Genomic DNA, 18,744 nt, shown 5'->3' with positions numbered 1-18,744 from the left:
TTCAGATACTATTATGAAATTTACTTCTTAGGTATTTGATGTTTAAAGAAATCCCTGGTGATTTAATTAAATAATAATAATAATAATAATACTTTATTTTCCAGAGATCAGTACATGAAAACTAAAAATTACATCGTCAGTTACGTATTAAAAAAAAAAAAAGAAACATCCATCTCACACTCGATAACTTCATTAATGCTATAGAAAGGTCTTACAATTAGCCATTCATGTATAGTCCGTTTGAAACTTCCGTCTGGCAGATATCTAACTGATATAGGCAACTTATTAAAAAATTTAATGCAATTATTTTATTTATTCATTAAAGACATCAGCTCAAAGAATTTGAGTAACCACAAGGGTTCTGAATACAATAAACATGTACAGTATAATGTGATTTGAAATATTAAAGAAAAAAGAAAGTTAATTGTTGAAGGCAAATAATATAAGTGGATTAATTGAAATAGAGATGATGATGTAATATTTGAAGAGAATCCTTGATAATATTTATAAGGATAAACATTACATAATCAAAAGGAATGTGAAGTTCCTTATGATAATTCCATGTGAATTTTGTAATAGAACCTCTACTGCCAAACAGCAAACCAATGACAGACCATTGTTTAAGAGGGACGTTGTACTTTTTAGAAAGATACAGCAGACAAGGTTCATATATAGACTTCATCTCAATATCAACTTTGGTGGCCTGATATAGGTTCCTTTCGAAACGGATAGTAGGGTCAAGAATAAGGGCCTGTTTTAAGCATCCATTCATAGCAATAATGTCTGCCTGTCTGAAAGAACCATCTGATGGTACACAATGTACTTCCTCATGAATCTCCCAATTTAAAGTTTTTAACGGTGTCGCCAAAGCATGTCGTACACGATGATGTCTAGCATTGATCAGCAGCTCGCCTTTAGGGCATTGTCCAAGCACTTGTCCAAGTGTTTCAAGCTCACTACAGTCTGGATTTGTGCTTAGAGTTCTGCCTGGTATTGCACGAACTCCCGAAATATTGCTTGACATTTTTAAAGCACTGCCCACACCTGTGGAGTAACGGTCAGCGCGTCTGGCTGCGAAACCAGGTGGCCCGGGTTCGAATCCCGGTTGGGGCAAGTTACCTGGTTGAGGTTTTTTCCGAGATTTTCCCTCAACCCAATACGAGCAAATGCTGGGTAACTTTCGGTGCTGGACCCCAGACTCATTTCACCGGCATTATCACCTTCATTTCATTCAGACGCTAAATAACCTAGATGTTGATAACGCGTCGTAAAATAACCCAATAACAAAAAAAAATTTAAAGCATTGGTCCATTCTGAGGAAGATAGGCCCTTTCGATTGCTTACCCATTAGTTAGCCTTGGGGAGATCACTATAAACAATAATCCCTTTGCCACGCAAGGTATGGTTTGTCCAAGTGTGGAATGCTTCATTACTTAAGAGTTTATGAATTTTACGACCTGACCAGTTGATAGCATCAACAGTGGTGATATTCAATTTTGACAGAGCAGAAACTTTTTTGCTTACAAGGTCCCTAACATTTGGATATGGCAGTCATCAACACGAAGAAGAGTATTACAGATATTTATGTGTTGCACATAAGCTTCCCAAGATGCTTTCATTAACGAAAGACCACGATATTTTTTAGGGGAGTAAAGTATTCCGTCAGGGCAGTCATGAGGAAGACCAATAAGCTCTTTGCATACTCCTCTGGTAACTTTATCTAAATCATTAAGAAATTCGGTTTTGATTTGGTTGAGTGGAGCACACTGTAAGGGATAGGTAAGAGTGGGCCAGAGATATTGATTCATAATCGTTACCTTATGGTCAGGTTTTAATAAAGGGGAGAGACAGAGTTTAGAAATATTTTTACTGAATGCGGTAAAAAATGCACATTTATCAAAAACGATTTCGTCATTAAAATTAATACCAAGATATTTAATGTGGTCATTAGGATTAGAAATGGATTGAATGAGCGAATCATTAGTGGACGTGACATTAAACTGGGATAGGATACCACTTTTAATCGCTATTAAATTGCACTTGCTAGGGTTAATAGCCAAACCAAGAGTAGAAAGGTTACTTTCTGCTAGACTAATCAGAGATGTAATGCCATTTTCACTACTTGAAATTAAAGCAATGTCATCAGCAAAAGCAATGGCAGAGAGATTGTCTAGAATAGGATCTAATGAAAAACCATGGGCGTGTGATACTTCATTATCAGTAAGGTCCTTAATGATACCGTCGATGATGTATTCAAACTTGAGTTGAGCCTACAAATATGGTATATGGACATTTGAATTATTTTTTGTATTGATTGTATGTATTTTTGACCTTATTTTATAATCATGTAAATTATTACGAATATAAATTAAAGATATATATATATATATATATATATATAAATTATACACTGTCATAATTTTAGTTTGAATAAATAAAGACCTACAAGTCTCTCTATAATTTCTGTTCAGCATTATCCTAAATGCCTTCTTCTAATGTAATAATATTCTTGTAACATCTGTGGCATGCCCACATATATGTATCCCATAATTTATATGATACTGAAATAGTGAAAAATACACATTTCTGAGAATATCAGTTGAGATACAACTCTTATATATTCCAAATATGGTACAGAACTACATACACTTTTCCCTCATTCAGAACGATTTTACACCACAAAGATAATCAGAATCATTTGTGTTGTTTACGATGCCTTTATACAAGTAGCAGAAGTAGAGCAGCTCTTCTCTTCGTACTCAGTCAGAAACAGAATGCTTTCTGTGCAATATGCAGGAATGTAACATGGCACCGCAAGGCAAGCATAGTACTCTTGAACAAAGACAGCTTGTCATTTATCACTATGAGAAGAATAAAACTTGTCGTGAAATAGCAAAAATAGTTAATTTGAGCAAAAGCACAGTCTCTGATATCGTACACAGATACAGAGATGAGGATAGGATAGAATCTTTACCTAAATAGGCTGGCCAAAAATTCTTTCCAAAAGAGAGGAGAGTTCTGTAGTGAGGAAAGTAAACAAGAATCCCAGGTTGAGTGCACCTAAAATCAGTGCTGAAATTCACTAGAACTAGGAAAGACAGCACTGAAACAGTACAATGAACATTACGAAATGCTGGTTTTAATGGCCGCACTGCAAGGAGAAAGCCCTACATCTGTCCTAGGAACAGAAGAAAAAGATGTATATTTGCAAAAGAGTTCTCTAGCAAAGACCCTGATTGGTGGGTAGATGTTATGTTCATGCTCAATAGTTCTGATGAACACGTGACAGTTTGGAGGAAAGCCAATGAGGAGCTGAAAGAGTGGAATATGAAAGAGACGGTAAAATATGATGGAGGAAGCATATTGGTAAGGGGCTGTATATCGGCCAATGGGGCCAGAAAATTAGTGTTCATCAAAAAAATCATGTTCAAGCACAAATATTTCAAGATACTGAAAGACAATGTAAAAATCAGTGCTGAAATTATGGCTATATCAGACAATTTTGTATTCTACCAGAATAACGACCCTAAGCACAAGGTTGAAATTGTGCAACGATGGCTAATTTTCATACTCCATCCCCCTCTTCAGTCCCCAGATCTTAATGTTATCGAGCATGTGTGAGATAAACTAAAGTCGGCCATCCAACGAACACCCATCATGTCAAAGCAAGAAGATGAAACTGCAAGAAGAATAACTAAAAATTTCCTCATTCTACTTCAAGAACTTGGTCCACAGTCTGCCAAGAAGGCTTAGAGAGGTTATTAGAAGGAAAGGAAGATGTACAAAATATTAACTCTGTTTTGTTTGATTGCAAACTTCATTTGTTTTGTTGCAAATTTAATAACGTCCGATTATTTTTGTAAGAAGAAAAATGCAATGTTTTGGTAAAAGTGACAAAAACCTTTCTCTTTGTTATGTTTTGGAAATGTATGTATTTATTTTCTAAATATACTAGAGTGTATATTTGATTATTTCAATCAACATTATAATGTAAGCTGTTTCATTATTTTATAAAATTTTGTAAATCTTTTAATGTGTCTTGTCCGATTATTTATGGGAGTCGTACATGTATATATAGGTCTACATTCTTTTCATCTTCTATCTTGAAGTATATGAAAAACAATAGCAGCAACAATGAAGACAACAACGATGGTGGTGGTGATATTATTATTACTATTATTATTAAGGAAAAAACATTATTTAGACAATAATACTGTTCTTTTAGTGTACATTCTAAGACTTCTTTTTTCGTTATAAAATATGTGGCAAATATAATAATAAATTTAAAAATTTATTTCTCAGGAATGTATTGGAAAATCTGCATCCTGTTTTGTAGAAGTTATTGATAACGGCACTTACAGCTTGTACTATATGAGTCTATTCTATAATACAGTGTAAATGATTTAATTTTATATTAAAACAATATTATGGAGGTTAGAATCTTAGAATATATAGTGTCACTGGTATGAAAGAGTTTACATTATACATCACAGTATAAAATCATAGGATTATTACGATATTTAATAAAAAGTAATATCTTTCACTCTTTGAGCTTCAAAAAAAAAAATAATAAGACATAAAAAATTGAAAAAATAAGTCATAGATTGCAGAGTACAGTACCGCTGAGTGAGGTGGAGCTCTCTTGACGTGGAGTTCCCGCAGCTGCAGGAGGTGGCCAATATGTCTTTTTGGGAACAGGAACCCATGAAGTGCGATCACCATCTTTGCGGTGTGACAACTCAAGAATGAACTTGCCATCTAAAAACAAAACAATGTAATACCAACAATTTTTAACAACTTCAACTAAAGTTCTATCAAGTTGCTAACTATATTTGAAAATGAAAAAGCCATAACAGTTGTGCATAAAAAGACATGTACTAGAATTTCGGTGATTAAGACCAATGCGATCTTTCAAATTACTGATTCAAATTGAATATTCAGTCTTAGTCTCATAAAAACAAATCTTAATTATGTCCACACAATACTCTCTCAAATTCGCATCAGTTTAGAAGGTCTATGGCAATACCAAAAGCATTAAGTTAGTGTGTTGCTTACATATATAGCTATTCAGAAATCAGCAGACATATCAGTAAAGAATGAACAGAATACAATAAAAATCACAAATATGTACTTCAGTGGCGAAGATAAGGTATAAATACGGGGTAGGCTGAAAAAAAATCTGCTTACTTTATATATTTTTATAGAGCAGATGTTTCTCGGTTCTTCTATCAAAATTTTTTGTGACACAGACTTAACCAGAAGATGAACACTTATTTTCACCCATAAACACAATACAGGTATTACAATGTAACTTAATTGTCTCAGAGCACCCTGTTAGCCAAGGATATTTCTTATACCATGAAAATTGAAATTTTCTATTTTGTCTTCCTCCATCCACTATTATGTAAATGCAGTGTCAATCTCTTATCTTTGTAAGCTCATTTTGTTTCTCCTTTAATTCGGCAAATAATGACCTCAATGTTGTCTCAGTATAAGCTATTTTACATAAAATTAGTATGTAACACATACATGCTTGCATTTTTGATTAAAGTAACACTCAACAATGCAGCATATTCACAGATGACGAAAATAGCGTGGTGTATTATACTGCGGTTGAGGCTAGTCCCGCATCCTGCTACTGAGTCATAGTGAATTGATACCCTCTCCTCCCTGGTCTTCCTCAAGATTGTGAGTGCCGCTACTTGAGAGTGAGGCTGTTAGGCATCACTACGAGACTTCTACCACAAGCCTCTCACAGTGGAATGATTGCCAACAGTGAATTTAATATATGGAAGAATTGGAGTGAAACCAATAGTTACGATACATCGTTATTACAAACTTATACTGTTACTTGATATAATAACTCAAATTTTTTGGGTATAGCCTCAAAAATCTCTTAAGAGCTTTGCTGCTGATGTACTTATGAGAAAGTGTGTGTATTTATGACATTATAACCGGCTGCTTGGTTGGTATCCAATGCTGAGCACTTGGCATTGATGTCATTCGTTCTCTTGCACTCCAATGTTTAGTAAGAAGATTGCAAAATTGAATAAAAGTTGGACAATGGACAGTGAAGAAGATACCCTTGATCCATATTTTCATTAAGGTTACAGAAAGGAAATGTAGGAGATTCTGCAATTCTATGTAGATGTTATTGAGTCAATAATGGCCTGAGGTTTTTGGCGTGATATGTGATGCTCTTTTGAATCTTCTCAAATTCATCAAGGCTGTCAATTCGACATAAGTTATTGGAGTTATTGCTGAGCAATAACGACGTACGCATCCAACTTTCGTAACTACCATCATCACTAAAACTCGGCCATGCTGACTCTCGAAGCATGACATTACCTTCTGTCAGAAGAATTGTATAACATCTTATTACGTATCAAGCTTGTCATGTCTTTTGCAATTTTTAACATTGAACAATTTATATTTTAACTTTATTTATATTGTACATTTTACATAATACTTATTGATTCCAAAACAAACCATGCATTCAGCATGATCAATATTGTCTGTATTTACAGATCTGAAGACGGCATCATAATGCTACTAGTCACGTCTTTTGTATTATTGAACAATCTACTTCTTAATTCAATCTATATTGTACATTTCTGCACATTACTTATTGATACTAGAACAAGCCATGTATTTAGCATGATCCTTTTGTGTGTAATTATGAATCTGAAGATGGCATCATAATGCCGAAAATGATAATCTCTTAATAAATGTACTATAGTACTCAACACTATATTGTACTTAGATAAGCAAATAGACTATCCTCATATAGTATATAATATATATATATATATATATATATATATATATATATATAGTCATAATTATTCATGCTTATCGGCTAATCATTACCATCATTATGAAAAGTTTTTTGTTTTCCAATGTGAGGAAGTTGGTTGTCTTTCGATTATCTACATTCATGATCAGATATTTTATTTTCCACTATATATCTGCTCCTGAAATATCATCATGTTCAAGTTATTTTATTACAGAGTTAAACAAATCAAGCTGATTATGCAAGAATGTAAGAAACAACAATAACGTTGTAGACTTATAGAATTTTCTCAGAATTTTGGAACATTTTTCTATTGATAAGAAATACGATTTTATGCTAATGGAGCAAGAACATTTACAATTTATTATTGTTTTCACCTTGTCTGTGTACAAGTAAACTTACGTTCAAATAACTTATAATTGAAGATATGCAGTCCATCGACTTGAAACTCTGATTGTAAATCACTGTGTGAAAAGCGAATATCCCCTCTCTAGCCACCAGAACTATTTCACTGTCACCCATACATTTGCTGGGGAAATACGAATTAATTGTTTTGCTTGACGCTCTCGCAGAATCTGCTTCTTTGTGTTTCTTGCTTTTAACATGTTTTTAAATATTATTTTTACTGCCATGGTCGATTGAAAAAGTAGACTTGCAAATAACACAAAACACTTTATCCACGTCATTTTAAAACCACTAACAACAGGAAATTCGCGTTTTAAAACGCTCGAAAACACACACTTCAGCTTTGGTGACATGCCACTATCACTAAACAAAGAACCCAACAGCATATATTGACTTGCCTTTCTTCAATCATATATTGCTTAACAGTTAAGATTTAATTTGAGAAGTGCAGGTGGCCAGTGATACGACAGTTATGTGATCACAAGGCAGACTCATTGTTGCAAATAAGTAGTAATTCAAAAACCATGTCAGATGTCAGATGATGGATGTAAATACATAAGAAGGGAACATGTTTAAGTACAGTCAACTCTGGATATAGTGAACTCGGTTCTAGTGAACATTCAGCTGTAGTGAACCTAAATCGTTGGTCCTGACCCACATACATTAAAAAGTACATTAATATTTCCGTTTATAGTGAACCCTTGCTTCGGTTATAGTGAACCTTAAAAATTGAAGTTACATGAGTTGTATCACGACAAATTCTTATTTGAAGTCAGACCTTCTTGTATAAAATTGAAAGAATGTGTTGAGAACAACATCCTAAGTTTCTTACTCCTTTAGTCAAAGGACAAAGGTAGGATTAGTGATTCCTAGACAATGAGCTGTACTGTCAATCCAGGCAACACGTGACGAACTTACCTCAGTCCACTGTCAAAGGGAGGTCATTCTGTTCTCAGGCACACTACTCTATTGTTATTTCTAATCCTCCACCGTCAAAGGGTTGCTTTTTGTTCTCAGAAACATTTACATTATGACATTGAAACAACCAAAAATGAAACTGCCTTCTTTTATTAAAAGGGGACAGACATTACATCCAGAGCATAAATAAAGGTACGATTCCGATGGCTTTCAAACTCATCAATTCCCTCCCAGTTTCCCTTAAGTGACCAGGGAAATTCCAAGGCTGAGTAAGCAGTCACACCATAATAGCGTTTGTCATTTCTACCGATCAGTCTGTTTCTAGTGTTCGAACAGTGAATGTACTGTATAAAAATGTCGACGCGTAAAGTGTTTTCTTTGGAAGATAAGGCAAATATTATAAATGACACTGAAAGTGGTCTTTCGCAAGTGGGCGTGGGTCAATAGCATAGTTTAAGTAAATCAACTGTTAGTAACAGTATACGGTGTAATCCATTCCACAAAAATGAACTATTTTAATTACTATATATAGTATTTTATTTTTTTTTGTTCACAATTCCATTCATTCCTGTCATTTAAGGTTAGGGGAGAGAGACTTCCGATTTAGTGGACCTCGGATATAGTGAACGAAATTTGCAAGTCTGCAGAGATTCACTATATCTGGAGTTGACTGTATATATCATTATATCTCTCTAAATACCTATATTTTACAACATATAACAATACATGATTATTCTGTCTGTAAAACAGAATCACAACTCAACTGAACAAATTACAATATTGTTTGTTTGTTCACTTCTAGGTAAATAAGATAGAAGGTAGCAGTTGCCCTTGCATTCTGGAAAGCTTTGTTGGAAAAGAATGCAGTGATGGTTTGAAGGTATTGAATATATTGACACACGAAGGACAGGAACTTATATTCTGGTGTAGTAATATCCAGTCCATACCCTCTAGACGACTCTGCTATTTGTTCAAAACACACAGACAAATATCTATGCCAATTCACACTTCATAGAAGGTTATGCTGTGACATTTTCAACATTCACAAGTTCCCAATTAAATCAGCTCTACGTAAAATAACATTGGAAGAAGCAAAGGAATTAAGAGACGGTGGACTAGCTGTGACTACTGGGAAGAAGCTCTGTCCACGGTGTAAGAAATGCTTGTGTGAAATTCGTAGCACACTAACAGCTCAAAACATAACATCGTCGTCTTCTGGTGAAGAAGTTACAGAGTCTACAGATTTGATTCAAGAATCATCTACTAGACTGAATACTATTTACTTCAGTTAGACATATACAAAGTATGTATCTAATTTCTGATGACATATATCATGATGTATCTTTCGTTTATCAAACTCAAAAGATCATAATCAATTTCTTGAAAACAGAACTCTCTCTTTCATATGTTAAAACTGTAAAATATTTCTCAGATGGTTGTGCTACTCAGTACAAGAACTGCAAGAATTTCATTAATACAGTATATGTAATCAAGAAGCAGCCTTTTTTGCTACTAGCCATGGAAAATCTCCTTATGATGGAATTGGGATACTTTGAAAAGGATAGTTAACAAAGCCAGTTTACAAAGGTCATTTAATGAACAAATAACCACTGCAATACAAGTGTTCAACTTTTGTAAGGAGGATCTCAAGGCGATTGCTGTGTTTTTTTTTTGTAACAAAAGAGGAAACGGTTCAAGTCCGAAATGATCTCACTGAACAATTTGAAAATGCAAAAACCATTCCTGGGACACAATGCATGCATCAATTTGTGCCTTTGCGTACATATGAAATTGGAGGAAAGAGATTAAATTCTGATAAAGACTACAGTGTGATATTTGACATATTTAAACCTGTTGTGAATCCAAATTTCAAGGGAAATTCTTATGTTGCTTGTGTGTATGAATCTTTGTGGTACAATAAAATCCCTCATATCCGGCACCCAAATAACCGGCAATACCAAAACAAAGGCACTTTTGGCAAGACCAAAAAAAAAAAAAAAGTTCAAATCTGTCACATTGACACAGTCTGGGACATTAGTTTTGCCACATTAGGAAGTTCGCACGAACTTTCATTTTCAGTGAACATTCGAACCTAACATTAGTGTCTTATTTGTGTTGTGTGATGTGTTTTAATAAAGAAAATACACACAGCTTTTATGTTTATTTAGTTATGTTCAGGCCATCAGTGTTCCCACATTACGAAGTTCGCACAAACTTTCATTTTCAGTGAATATTCAAATCTAAAATTAGTGTATTATTTGTGTTATGTGATGTGTTTTAAAATAAAGAAAATCCACACAGATTTTGTTTATTCAGTTATGAGCAAGTGATAGAGAAATAAGCTTCACATAGCTGCAGTTTCAATATTTGGCATCATGAAATATGAACTTTTTTTTTTTTTGTATATACCGGTATTTATTCAATTATCCGGCAAAACCTCGTATCCGAAACTAGCCTGTTCCCTTTGGTGCCGGATAAGAGGGATTCTACTGTATGTGGGTTTAACTGAACAAGTTAATTATGAAGGTGATGCTACAATAAAATTCATGCATCCACATGGTCCCTCTCCACCATTTTATTGGCCTGACAATGACAGTTGTGAAGTTCCATTTTCAAACATTTTGTACCAAATTGATCTCAGCACAACAACATAAAGGACCCATACTTTAAACCAAGATTCTTACAAGAGAATTGAAGCCAAATTGTCTCAGTTGTAAGAAGTTACATTTTGTTCACATTTTTAGAAACGTTGTGCCTTACACTTTTATATTTCTCTGCCAAAAAGTAAGTTATAATTTCCCCATTATAAATTTTTTGTCTATAGATAAAGCACTATGTTCTCATTACTATACATAATTTTCAGAATTTTCTAAAGTGTGGCACTTCGAAAAAAAAAAATTAATTTCCAATAAACACAAAAAAAAATCCTAAAAAAAAAAGGTAAAAGCATCATAGTAATTTAAACGTGCAATTTTTACAATCTCCAATATAAATCTCAGTTACAGGGAAAGTTTAATAAAAATCCAATGATTACATTGAAAACTGTGGTGTTATTTGTAATTTTTTCAACTACTGACATGCAAACTACATTCATAACAATATTACTATTTTCTGCTTCAATGACTTCACGGATTTCAATACAATTTTAAAGGAAGTCATTCACTGAAGTATGTAACACGCAAAATCTCAACAAAATTGGAAACAGTGGGTGACATGGTCTGAATGAACTGACATGACATTTCTATGACAGGCAAAAAAAAGAAAGTTATAAAGTAAAGTTAGAAAACCATTTCCCTTATCAATCAGTACTTTTGCCTGTTCTTTCTCTGAAGTAAAGAAGTAAAAAATATTAATTTGCATCCCTGCATTAAATTTCAATGAACTACTTACTTTCATAAATTTGTGTAGTGATGGTGAGGTGGTGTGTGCCTGCGTATATAGGCCAACTTTTTTCAAATACTGGGGAAGGGCAAAACTGCACAAAAGTCTTGGAGCCCATCGCTGTGGAGTAATGGTTAGCATGTCTGACGATGAAATGAGTGGGCTCAGATTCAAATCCTAGTTGGAACAAGTTACCTGGTTGAGCTTTATTTCTGAGATTAGGAATAGTCAGGGTCCGTCTGTGCTTATCTGCTTAACAAATATTAATTGTTAGAATACTTGTCACATTAATTTATTCAGTTTAACTTTTTCGGCTTAAATAAGCCATCTTCAGAAAAAGTTTTATGCCTAATTACATGAATGGAATTAGTTTCATCTTAATAACTATTCAAAAGATTGCCCCCTTAATGTTAATTTCATATTTATTGACATGTGTGTATAGTACAACATAGATAAATTAGTTAATTATAAGTCTCTGCCGTGACAATATTGAACATAAATTGATTAAAATGTTAAAGCAAGGGCTATATGAGCCATGGTCATAGATTATTAAGATACTAAAATGTTAAAACATGTGCAATATTGTTACAAATGCAATATTTTGGACCATCTGTGGCAATTTCCAATGCTGACTAGAGTGAAGATGATTCAATATTGTATGTACGGTGATAGCATCTCTGTAGTCGATGGTGGTGGTGGATTTGAAATAACCATTTTTGTCCTAATTCATTTTTCAAACAAATTAATTATTTCTTTTAACATGAGGAATCTCTCTTCGAATTATTTGAAGGGGGCGAGACTCCCCTATTAATTTAATGGAGATGATGCCCTTGACTCTATAACTTACGGGGGTAAAAAGTGCCTTGCCCTCCAACAAGTCGCCACCTATGCGTGCGTATAATCTTATATATATATATATATATATATATATATATATATATATATATATATATATATATATGTGTGTGTGTGTGTGTGTCAAAAGAGAGAGAGAGAGTGAGGGGAACAAAAATATCCATGCTTTAACTATTTTACATAGATACGTAAATGGCCAGCTATTACCCATAAAATCCATGAGTAGACTACGTTACAGAGCAGGGAGATTTTTCCAAACCATTCAATTGTTTTGGGTAATAGTAAACATAGTTCAGTGAGTCACACAGGGTGGTTCAGTTAAAGTTTTCACGTCCAATAACATATTACTTACTTACAAATTCCTTTTAAGGAATCCCGGAGGTTAATTATCGCACTCACATAAGCCCACCATCAGTCCCTATCGTGAGCAAGATTAATCAGTCCCTACTATCATATCCCACCTCCCTCAAATCCATTTTAATACTATCCTCCCATCTATGCATTGGTCTCCCCTAAGGTCTTTTCCCCTCAGGTCTTCCAACTAACACTCTATATGCATTTCTGGATTCACCCATATGTCCTAGATGCCCTGCTCATCTCAAACATCAGGATTTAATGTTTCTAATTATGTTAGGTGAAGAATACAGCCTTCTATAAAAGAATCACTGCTTGGAAAAAGAAAATAATGGCTGATTCTTACTTGAAAGAAGCTTACTTACTGAAAGAAAGAAGAAGGGATGAAGCAACAAGAAAAAAATTTGAATTCTTATCAGATTCTAAAAAATTAAAGATAAATGAGCAAGACACAATGCTCATCAGAAGAAATATCTCGAAAGAAAAAAAACTTGCTTCCATGCAGCAATCACCCTAGCAAGAAATGTCGCCATTGGGTTTCTATCAGTCCATTCAGTCACTCAGGCAGAGCGAAGAAGTCAATGCCCAAAAGTCCATCGAAGCAGCAAGCTGTTCTCATGAAATTAACATTGGAAATTCCACCTGCGTTTAAGAAGACTGAAAGCAGCAAATGTAGGTCCCAAAGAGTTATTAGAAAATAACAAATTGAATTCTTGTAAAACTTTTATTGCAGAGATGACATTAGTTACCAGGCTCCAGGTAAAAGAGATACAAAGTTGTCAAAGATCCAAAAACAGGCAAGTGACATATTCTCCAGAAGAAATACGTGATTGTTATTGCAATGAAAGCCTTTCAATTGTTTACAGAAGAAAATGCTAAGGGCAGTGAAAGAGTTAGGCTAAGCAAGTTCTATGAATTACGACCTCATGTGCTCCTATCCTTCAGTTTACTACATAAAGTTTGCATCTGGCACTATCATGTAAATTTCGACCTTAGAAAGTTGAAGCTGTAAATAAGTAAGTACCATATTTTTCTGGAACACCTGGCGAACTTTTGCAAATCTTATCTAGCAACATTCCTAAGGAAAAGTGCATGACTAGACTGTGTTTTTTTGTAAAACTCAGATTTTTGACCATATCATTTAACCTGAGACAAATATTGAAAAAAATGTTACATAAAGACAGTGGAATGAAGTAGCCTGGTACATAGCGATCAAAACTTAGAGAAGTGGAAGCTTCATTCAGAGATATCAGTGAGCTAAATGACCAACTTTTAAGGTTCAAGGTTCATTACATTGTTAACAAGATCCAACAATTGTTGACTAAATTTTATTACTTTTTATTTTGTTTTTCTAGTTTATAAGTAAAATAACAATTCCCATTTCAAGCAAATCAGTTAAGTAGGGCCTGTTCATGTTAATTTTTTTATCACATTTATACAAGTGAGTAGGCTTACAAAGTCCATGGTAGGCTACAATTTGCAATTGTGTGGCCTACTTACTAAAAGTATACTTAACTAAAAAATAAGTTTCAAAACCTATTCCTGAATTTATTTGTACAGTAAACTATTTACTTTTTCAGTTCCAATTACCAATCTCGACAATTTAGTTTTGGAAGAAAATGGAAAAATAAAATTGATTAAAGTATGTGATCAATTGAAATATTTAAAAACTAAAATTACTAATGATAGTCAGATCGAAACTGAAATTAGAGAAGGATTGTAAAAGGAAGATCAATGATAAAAAGATTAAACAGAATCCTATGGGACAAATAAATCTTTAAAACAACAAAAATACACATAGGCTATACGAATCATTAGTTTGGAGTGTGACAACTTTTGAAGCAAAAATGTGAGTATTAAATTCAAAATTTAAATCTAAATTAGAATCTACAGAAATGGATTTTCTCAGGTCTGCTCGATGTTCAAAATGGGATAAAATGAGAAATGAATAAATAAGGAGAATATCAAATAGAATATCAAAATTCTATAGTTGACTATATCCTAACAAACAGTTAATGTGGTATGTCCATGTTCCGAGGATGGAGGAGGACTGCCAAGACAGATGTTGGAATGGATCCCTAAAAGCAGGGGGAAGACAGAAATGACACGGACTACTTGGATGGAGGAGATTGATAAAAAGTATGCAGCACTGTTGGATTGGCAGAAAGTGACTGGAAAGACAGAGCAGAATGGAGAAGAAAAATTTGGGCACAGGAAAATGTTAAAGCATTGTTAACCTGTTATAAATTGTCAAGATAATATGAAGGTTAACTTAATTTTTTCAAAAGAGAACCACATATGCTTTTTATTGGAAGTGTTAGGTTAGCATTACCTGACAACAGACTGGTTCATTGGCTGTTTGAATGTCATTTTTAGAAAATATATTTGTGTTGAGGCAAGTTATGCAACATTTCACTGATATACAATAATATAGTAGTACCACAGTCTAGTATATAGTCACGAAGCTCAATACATAGTAAATATGCATCCATAGATAGTTGCTAACCACTAGGATCACTACTATCGCCTCATTATAGACAATGCGAAATAGTACCGGCACAGTTCCTAGTACCCTCAACAGCTCAACCTTCGTGACTGTATATACTAGACTGTGGTATTACTGTACAGTAGTTATAAATGTATGAAACGTGATATTATTCATTAATCTGTCCAGCATTTATAGGCATTTTAAATGGATTTCACAAATGATGAACTGATGCACGTAACGAAAATTTAAAAAAATTAAATGATTGTCAGTAATGAAGTTCAACTTATTTTTTTTAAATGACAATGCAGTAATATTTTACTATGGAAATGTTGCACATGTGGAGATTATGTTAAAGTAATGTAGGCTACACTACAAAAATAAACGCAGTTATTCTAAAAAAAAAAAAAAAAACCAGGAAATCCCTCCAGTCTGCAATCATATTTCCCACAGTAGGAGCTTTAGAAGTTCTGTTTCAAAGTGGCCATGTGCATGGCAACACTTCTGTGCATGCTCCATCATTGATCGACTCACTGCTGTCAATGTTTGTGTTATTGAAGCACATGCAGCCAATAAAGTCTTTCATTTTTTACATGTCCCCAGAGGAAAAAATCTAATGGGCTGAGATCAGATATTCACACTGGATAGTTCTGAACAGGACTATCTTGTCCTAACCATCAATTTGGGAACCGTCAGTTTAATTCATTTTGTGTCACTATGGCATTATGAGCAGGACATACATCATGCTGATACCACATGATTTGATGTACATTCAGCAGTACATCTTCCATCAATACGGACAAAAGTCTGTACTTTCGTCTGTTCAGTTTACCATAATGAAATATGGACCAATGATGTTTTGTCCTACAATACCACAACATACACTGATTCATTGACTTAGACAATCGACCTGATGAAGCCAATATGTGTTTTCTGTTGACCAGTAATGCATGTTACATAGATTTACATTTCCATGATTTGTGAACGTTACTTTATTGGACACAGTACCTTCTCCATAAAATCCTGACCTTTCTGCAGAATCTGAAGTATTCCAAACGATTTTGAAAGTTACTGCCATTAAGGTCTTACTTCGAATCCGCTTCCGTGGTCACAAGCATCGCATCTCACGAAGTTTTTGGATGAAATGAATGATGCCTATCAAAAAAACGTTCTGCATACAGCTGTTCTCTCTCATAGCATTTTGGCGACATTCCCCGTAAATTAATGACATGTCGGTCAGTTCATAATTTTTGTGAAAACCATTTCAAATGTCTATAAATGCTGGACAGATTAATGAATAATAACGTTTCATACATTCATAACTATTGTACTGTTGTATATCAGTGAAATGTAGTGTAACTTACTTCCACACAAACAAACCTTCTAAAGAGATGTAGTAGAACTCTTTCTTAATGTGGTATCATTCAGATATCTCGTACAAAACTAAAGAAATAGGATTATGTATCAGTGTGTATGGTCAGGGGTTATATATCAGTGTGTATTGCCAAACATCCTGGATTTTAAAGGTCTGTCCTGGGTCCTGGATTGAGTTATATTTGTTCTGCAATGTAAAAAAGATTGGAAAGTTACAATTTTTTGCTATTTCTATAAAGTAGGTAATTTTTTTAATTTCTTATTCATTTTTTTCAAGACTCTGTCCAACCTACATTCAACGTCGCCGTCAACGCTGCCTGATGTCTCCTATCAGGTTGTACTGAAATAAAAACGATAATACTATTAGTATGCATTAGGTATCATACAATTTTTTTAATCTTTACTCTCTTTGGAAGTTGATTTATTATTGATAGGATTTAAACACTGCATTATGCATTTTTCTGTATATATATCACGGTGTACTATGGCATTATTTTTCAAGACTTTATCAATAATTCAGGGGAAATTTCATAACCTAGCAAAAATGTAACAAAATTAAAAGTTTAGGCCCTATATAGTTGGAATACATAAAACACATAAAATCAGTTGTATTACAAATTGAATTAATTCAACTGTGTAGTCACGTTAAGTTATGCAGTATTATCACCTGTCCTGGATTCCTGGAGAGAATCTGGTAACCCTATGTACAGTGCTATGGATATGTTTGATCACCATTTCTGATTTCAACATTATGAACATTGATGACATAGGAAGAAGGTGCGTCAGAGATTGTTTTTATGTTTGCTCTCCAAGATGAAATTCAAACAACCAATAAACCAGTCTGTTATTGTTAGGCAGTGCTAACCCTACACTTATTTAATTTAAAAATAATTCATTACTAGTTATCACATGTCCCCTTCAATATAATTTAATTTCTAATTGTCGTATTTTATATAGCAATAACAGTTAGGCCTAAAATATTATTGGAGATGAAAACGTTAAGTGAGCCACATATAGGCCTATTTAGACACACACACACACACACAACTTATACCGGTGCCTTCCTTGTTCACTTTATCTCGCTAGGAATGGAATGTGGATCTTTGTTGATGACAGTTGATGGCTAACCATTCAGCAAATATAGTGGGCTATTCCCAATTTATTTGTAAATACAATTATTGTAATTAGGGATGGTAACTATTTTTCTATACTGTGTAATTACAAATCCGAGATCCTGTGATATAGTTCCTATTAATACACGAGAAAGCATTTCATATTCCAAGTTAAGGAGAGTTCTTGTACATAGAATATTTTGAAGTAAATGATTAATGCCGGTGAGCCCAACATTCACCCGTTCTTTATGTATTTGCCACTGTCAGACAAGTGCCAAGCTAGTAGCTATTTTCAAATAGCCATGACGAATACTTCCAAACCCTAAACTATGCAATCGAACATTGTTCTGAAAATATGTGTAAATGATAAAATCTCATGTCCATAATACTGAATACTAAAACCGTGTGTAGGCCTACTGCGAGACGTGTGATATAAAAATGCATTCTTTTAGAAAATGACAACTTACGTGCTCATTTCTTAATATAAGAAAATATTGATACGATTATTAATCAATCGGTAAGAAATCATTACTGGTCGTAATAAATAGCAAGTTTATAATCTTAGAGGTTAGAAATTACATCCTTGGTAATAGGCTATATTAGCTAGAGTGTGTTTTGAGGCTATACTTAACTGTGTGATTATATGTTTGTTATGTAAAAAGAATACCTTTAAAAAACTTCAGTCTACCACCAGCTATTGAACAGGATCTATCAGAATCTGCAGTGGCTGTCAAGTTCGGGCTTTGGGCCCCATCGGCGTTGCCAAGTCCAAAGCCCCTCTTACTACCACTGGGCACATCTCCATTCATGCTCCTTTCTTCGGTCATTTTGGCACATGATGCAGAGACCTTTTCTTGCACTCGCATTATTCTATCCCATTCTTTTGCCACGGTCACTTTAATCTTAAATAAAACACATAATAGCTGCCCCAGCTTCGGGCTGTTACAGAGTCCTGCTCCATCGTCTGGTATGTGGAAATGCTTCTTCTTTTACTCGTCCATGTTCATTCGATTGTCCACCTGCTGAGAATGAATGGAAAACTGCAATGTATACGCAAGTCAAATGGC

General features: G+C 34.1%; 1 protein-coding gene across 1 annotated transcript in view; it reads right to left on the bottom strand.

Annotated features, from left to right (window-relative positions):
• The window catches only part of H (transcriptional corepressor hairless), a 43,374-nt gene that overhangs the window by 24,431 nt on the left and 199 nt on the right, over positions 1-18,744 (bottom strand). Inside the window, exons 2-3 of the mRNA XM_069816398.1 lie at positions 18,345-18,699; positions 4,621-4,758 (exon numbers count right to left, since the gene is read on the bottom strand). Of these exons, the coding sequence (XP_069672499.1) occupies positions 4,621-4,758; positions 18,345-18,543 (337 nt within the window). The 5' untranslated portion in view covers positions 18,544-18,699. The remainder of the gene's footprint in view (positions 1-4,620; positions 4,759-18,344; positions 18,700-18,744) is intronic.

The sequence above is a fragment of the Periplaneta americana genome, chromosome 17, assembly GCF_040183065.1.
Source record: "Periplaneta americana isolate PAMFEO1 chromosome 17, P.americana_PAMFEO1_priV1, whole genome shotgun sequence".
Classification (NCBI taxonomy): Eukaryota; Metazoa; Arthropoda; class Insecta; order Blattodea; family Blattidae; genus Periplaneta; species Periplaneta americana.
The sequence above is the reverse complement of the archived record's forward strand: the minus strand, read 5'-3'. Positions and strand labels throughout refer to the sequence as shown.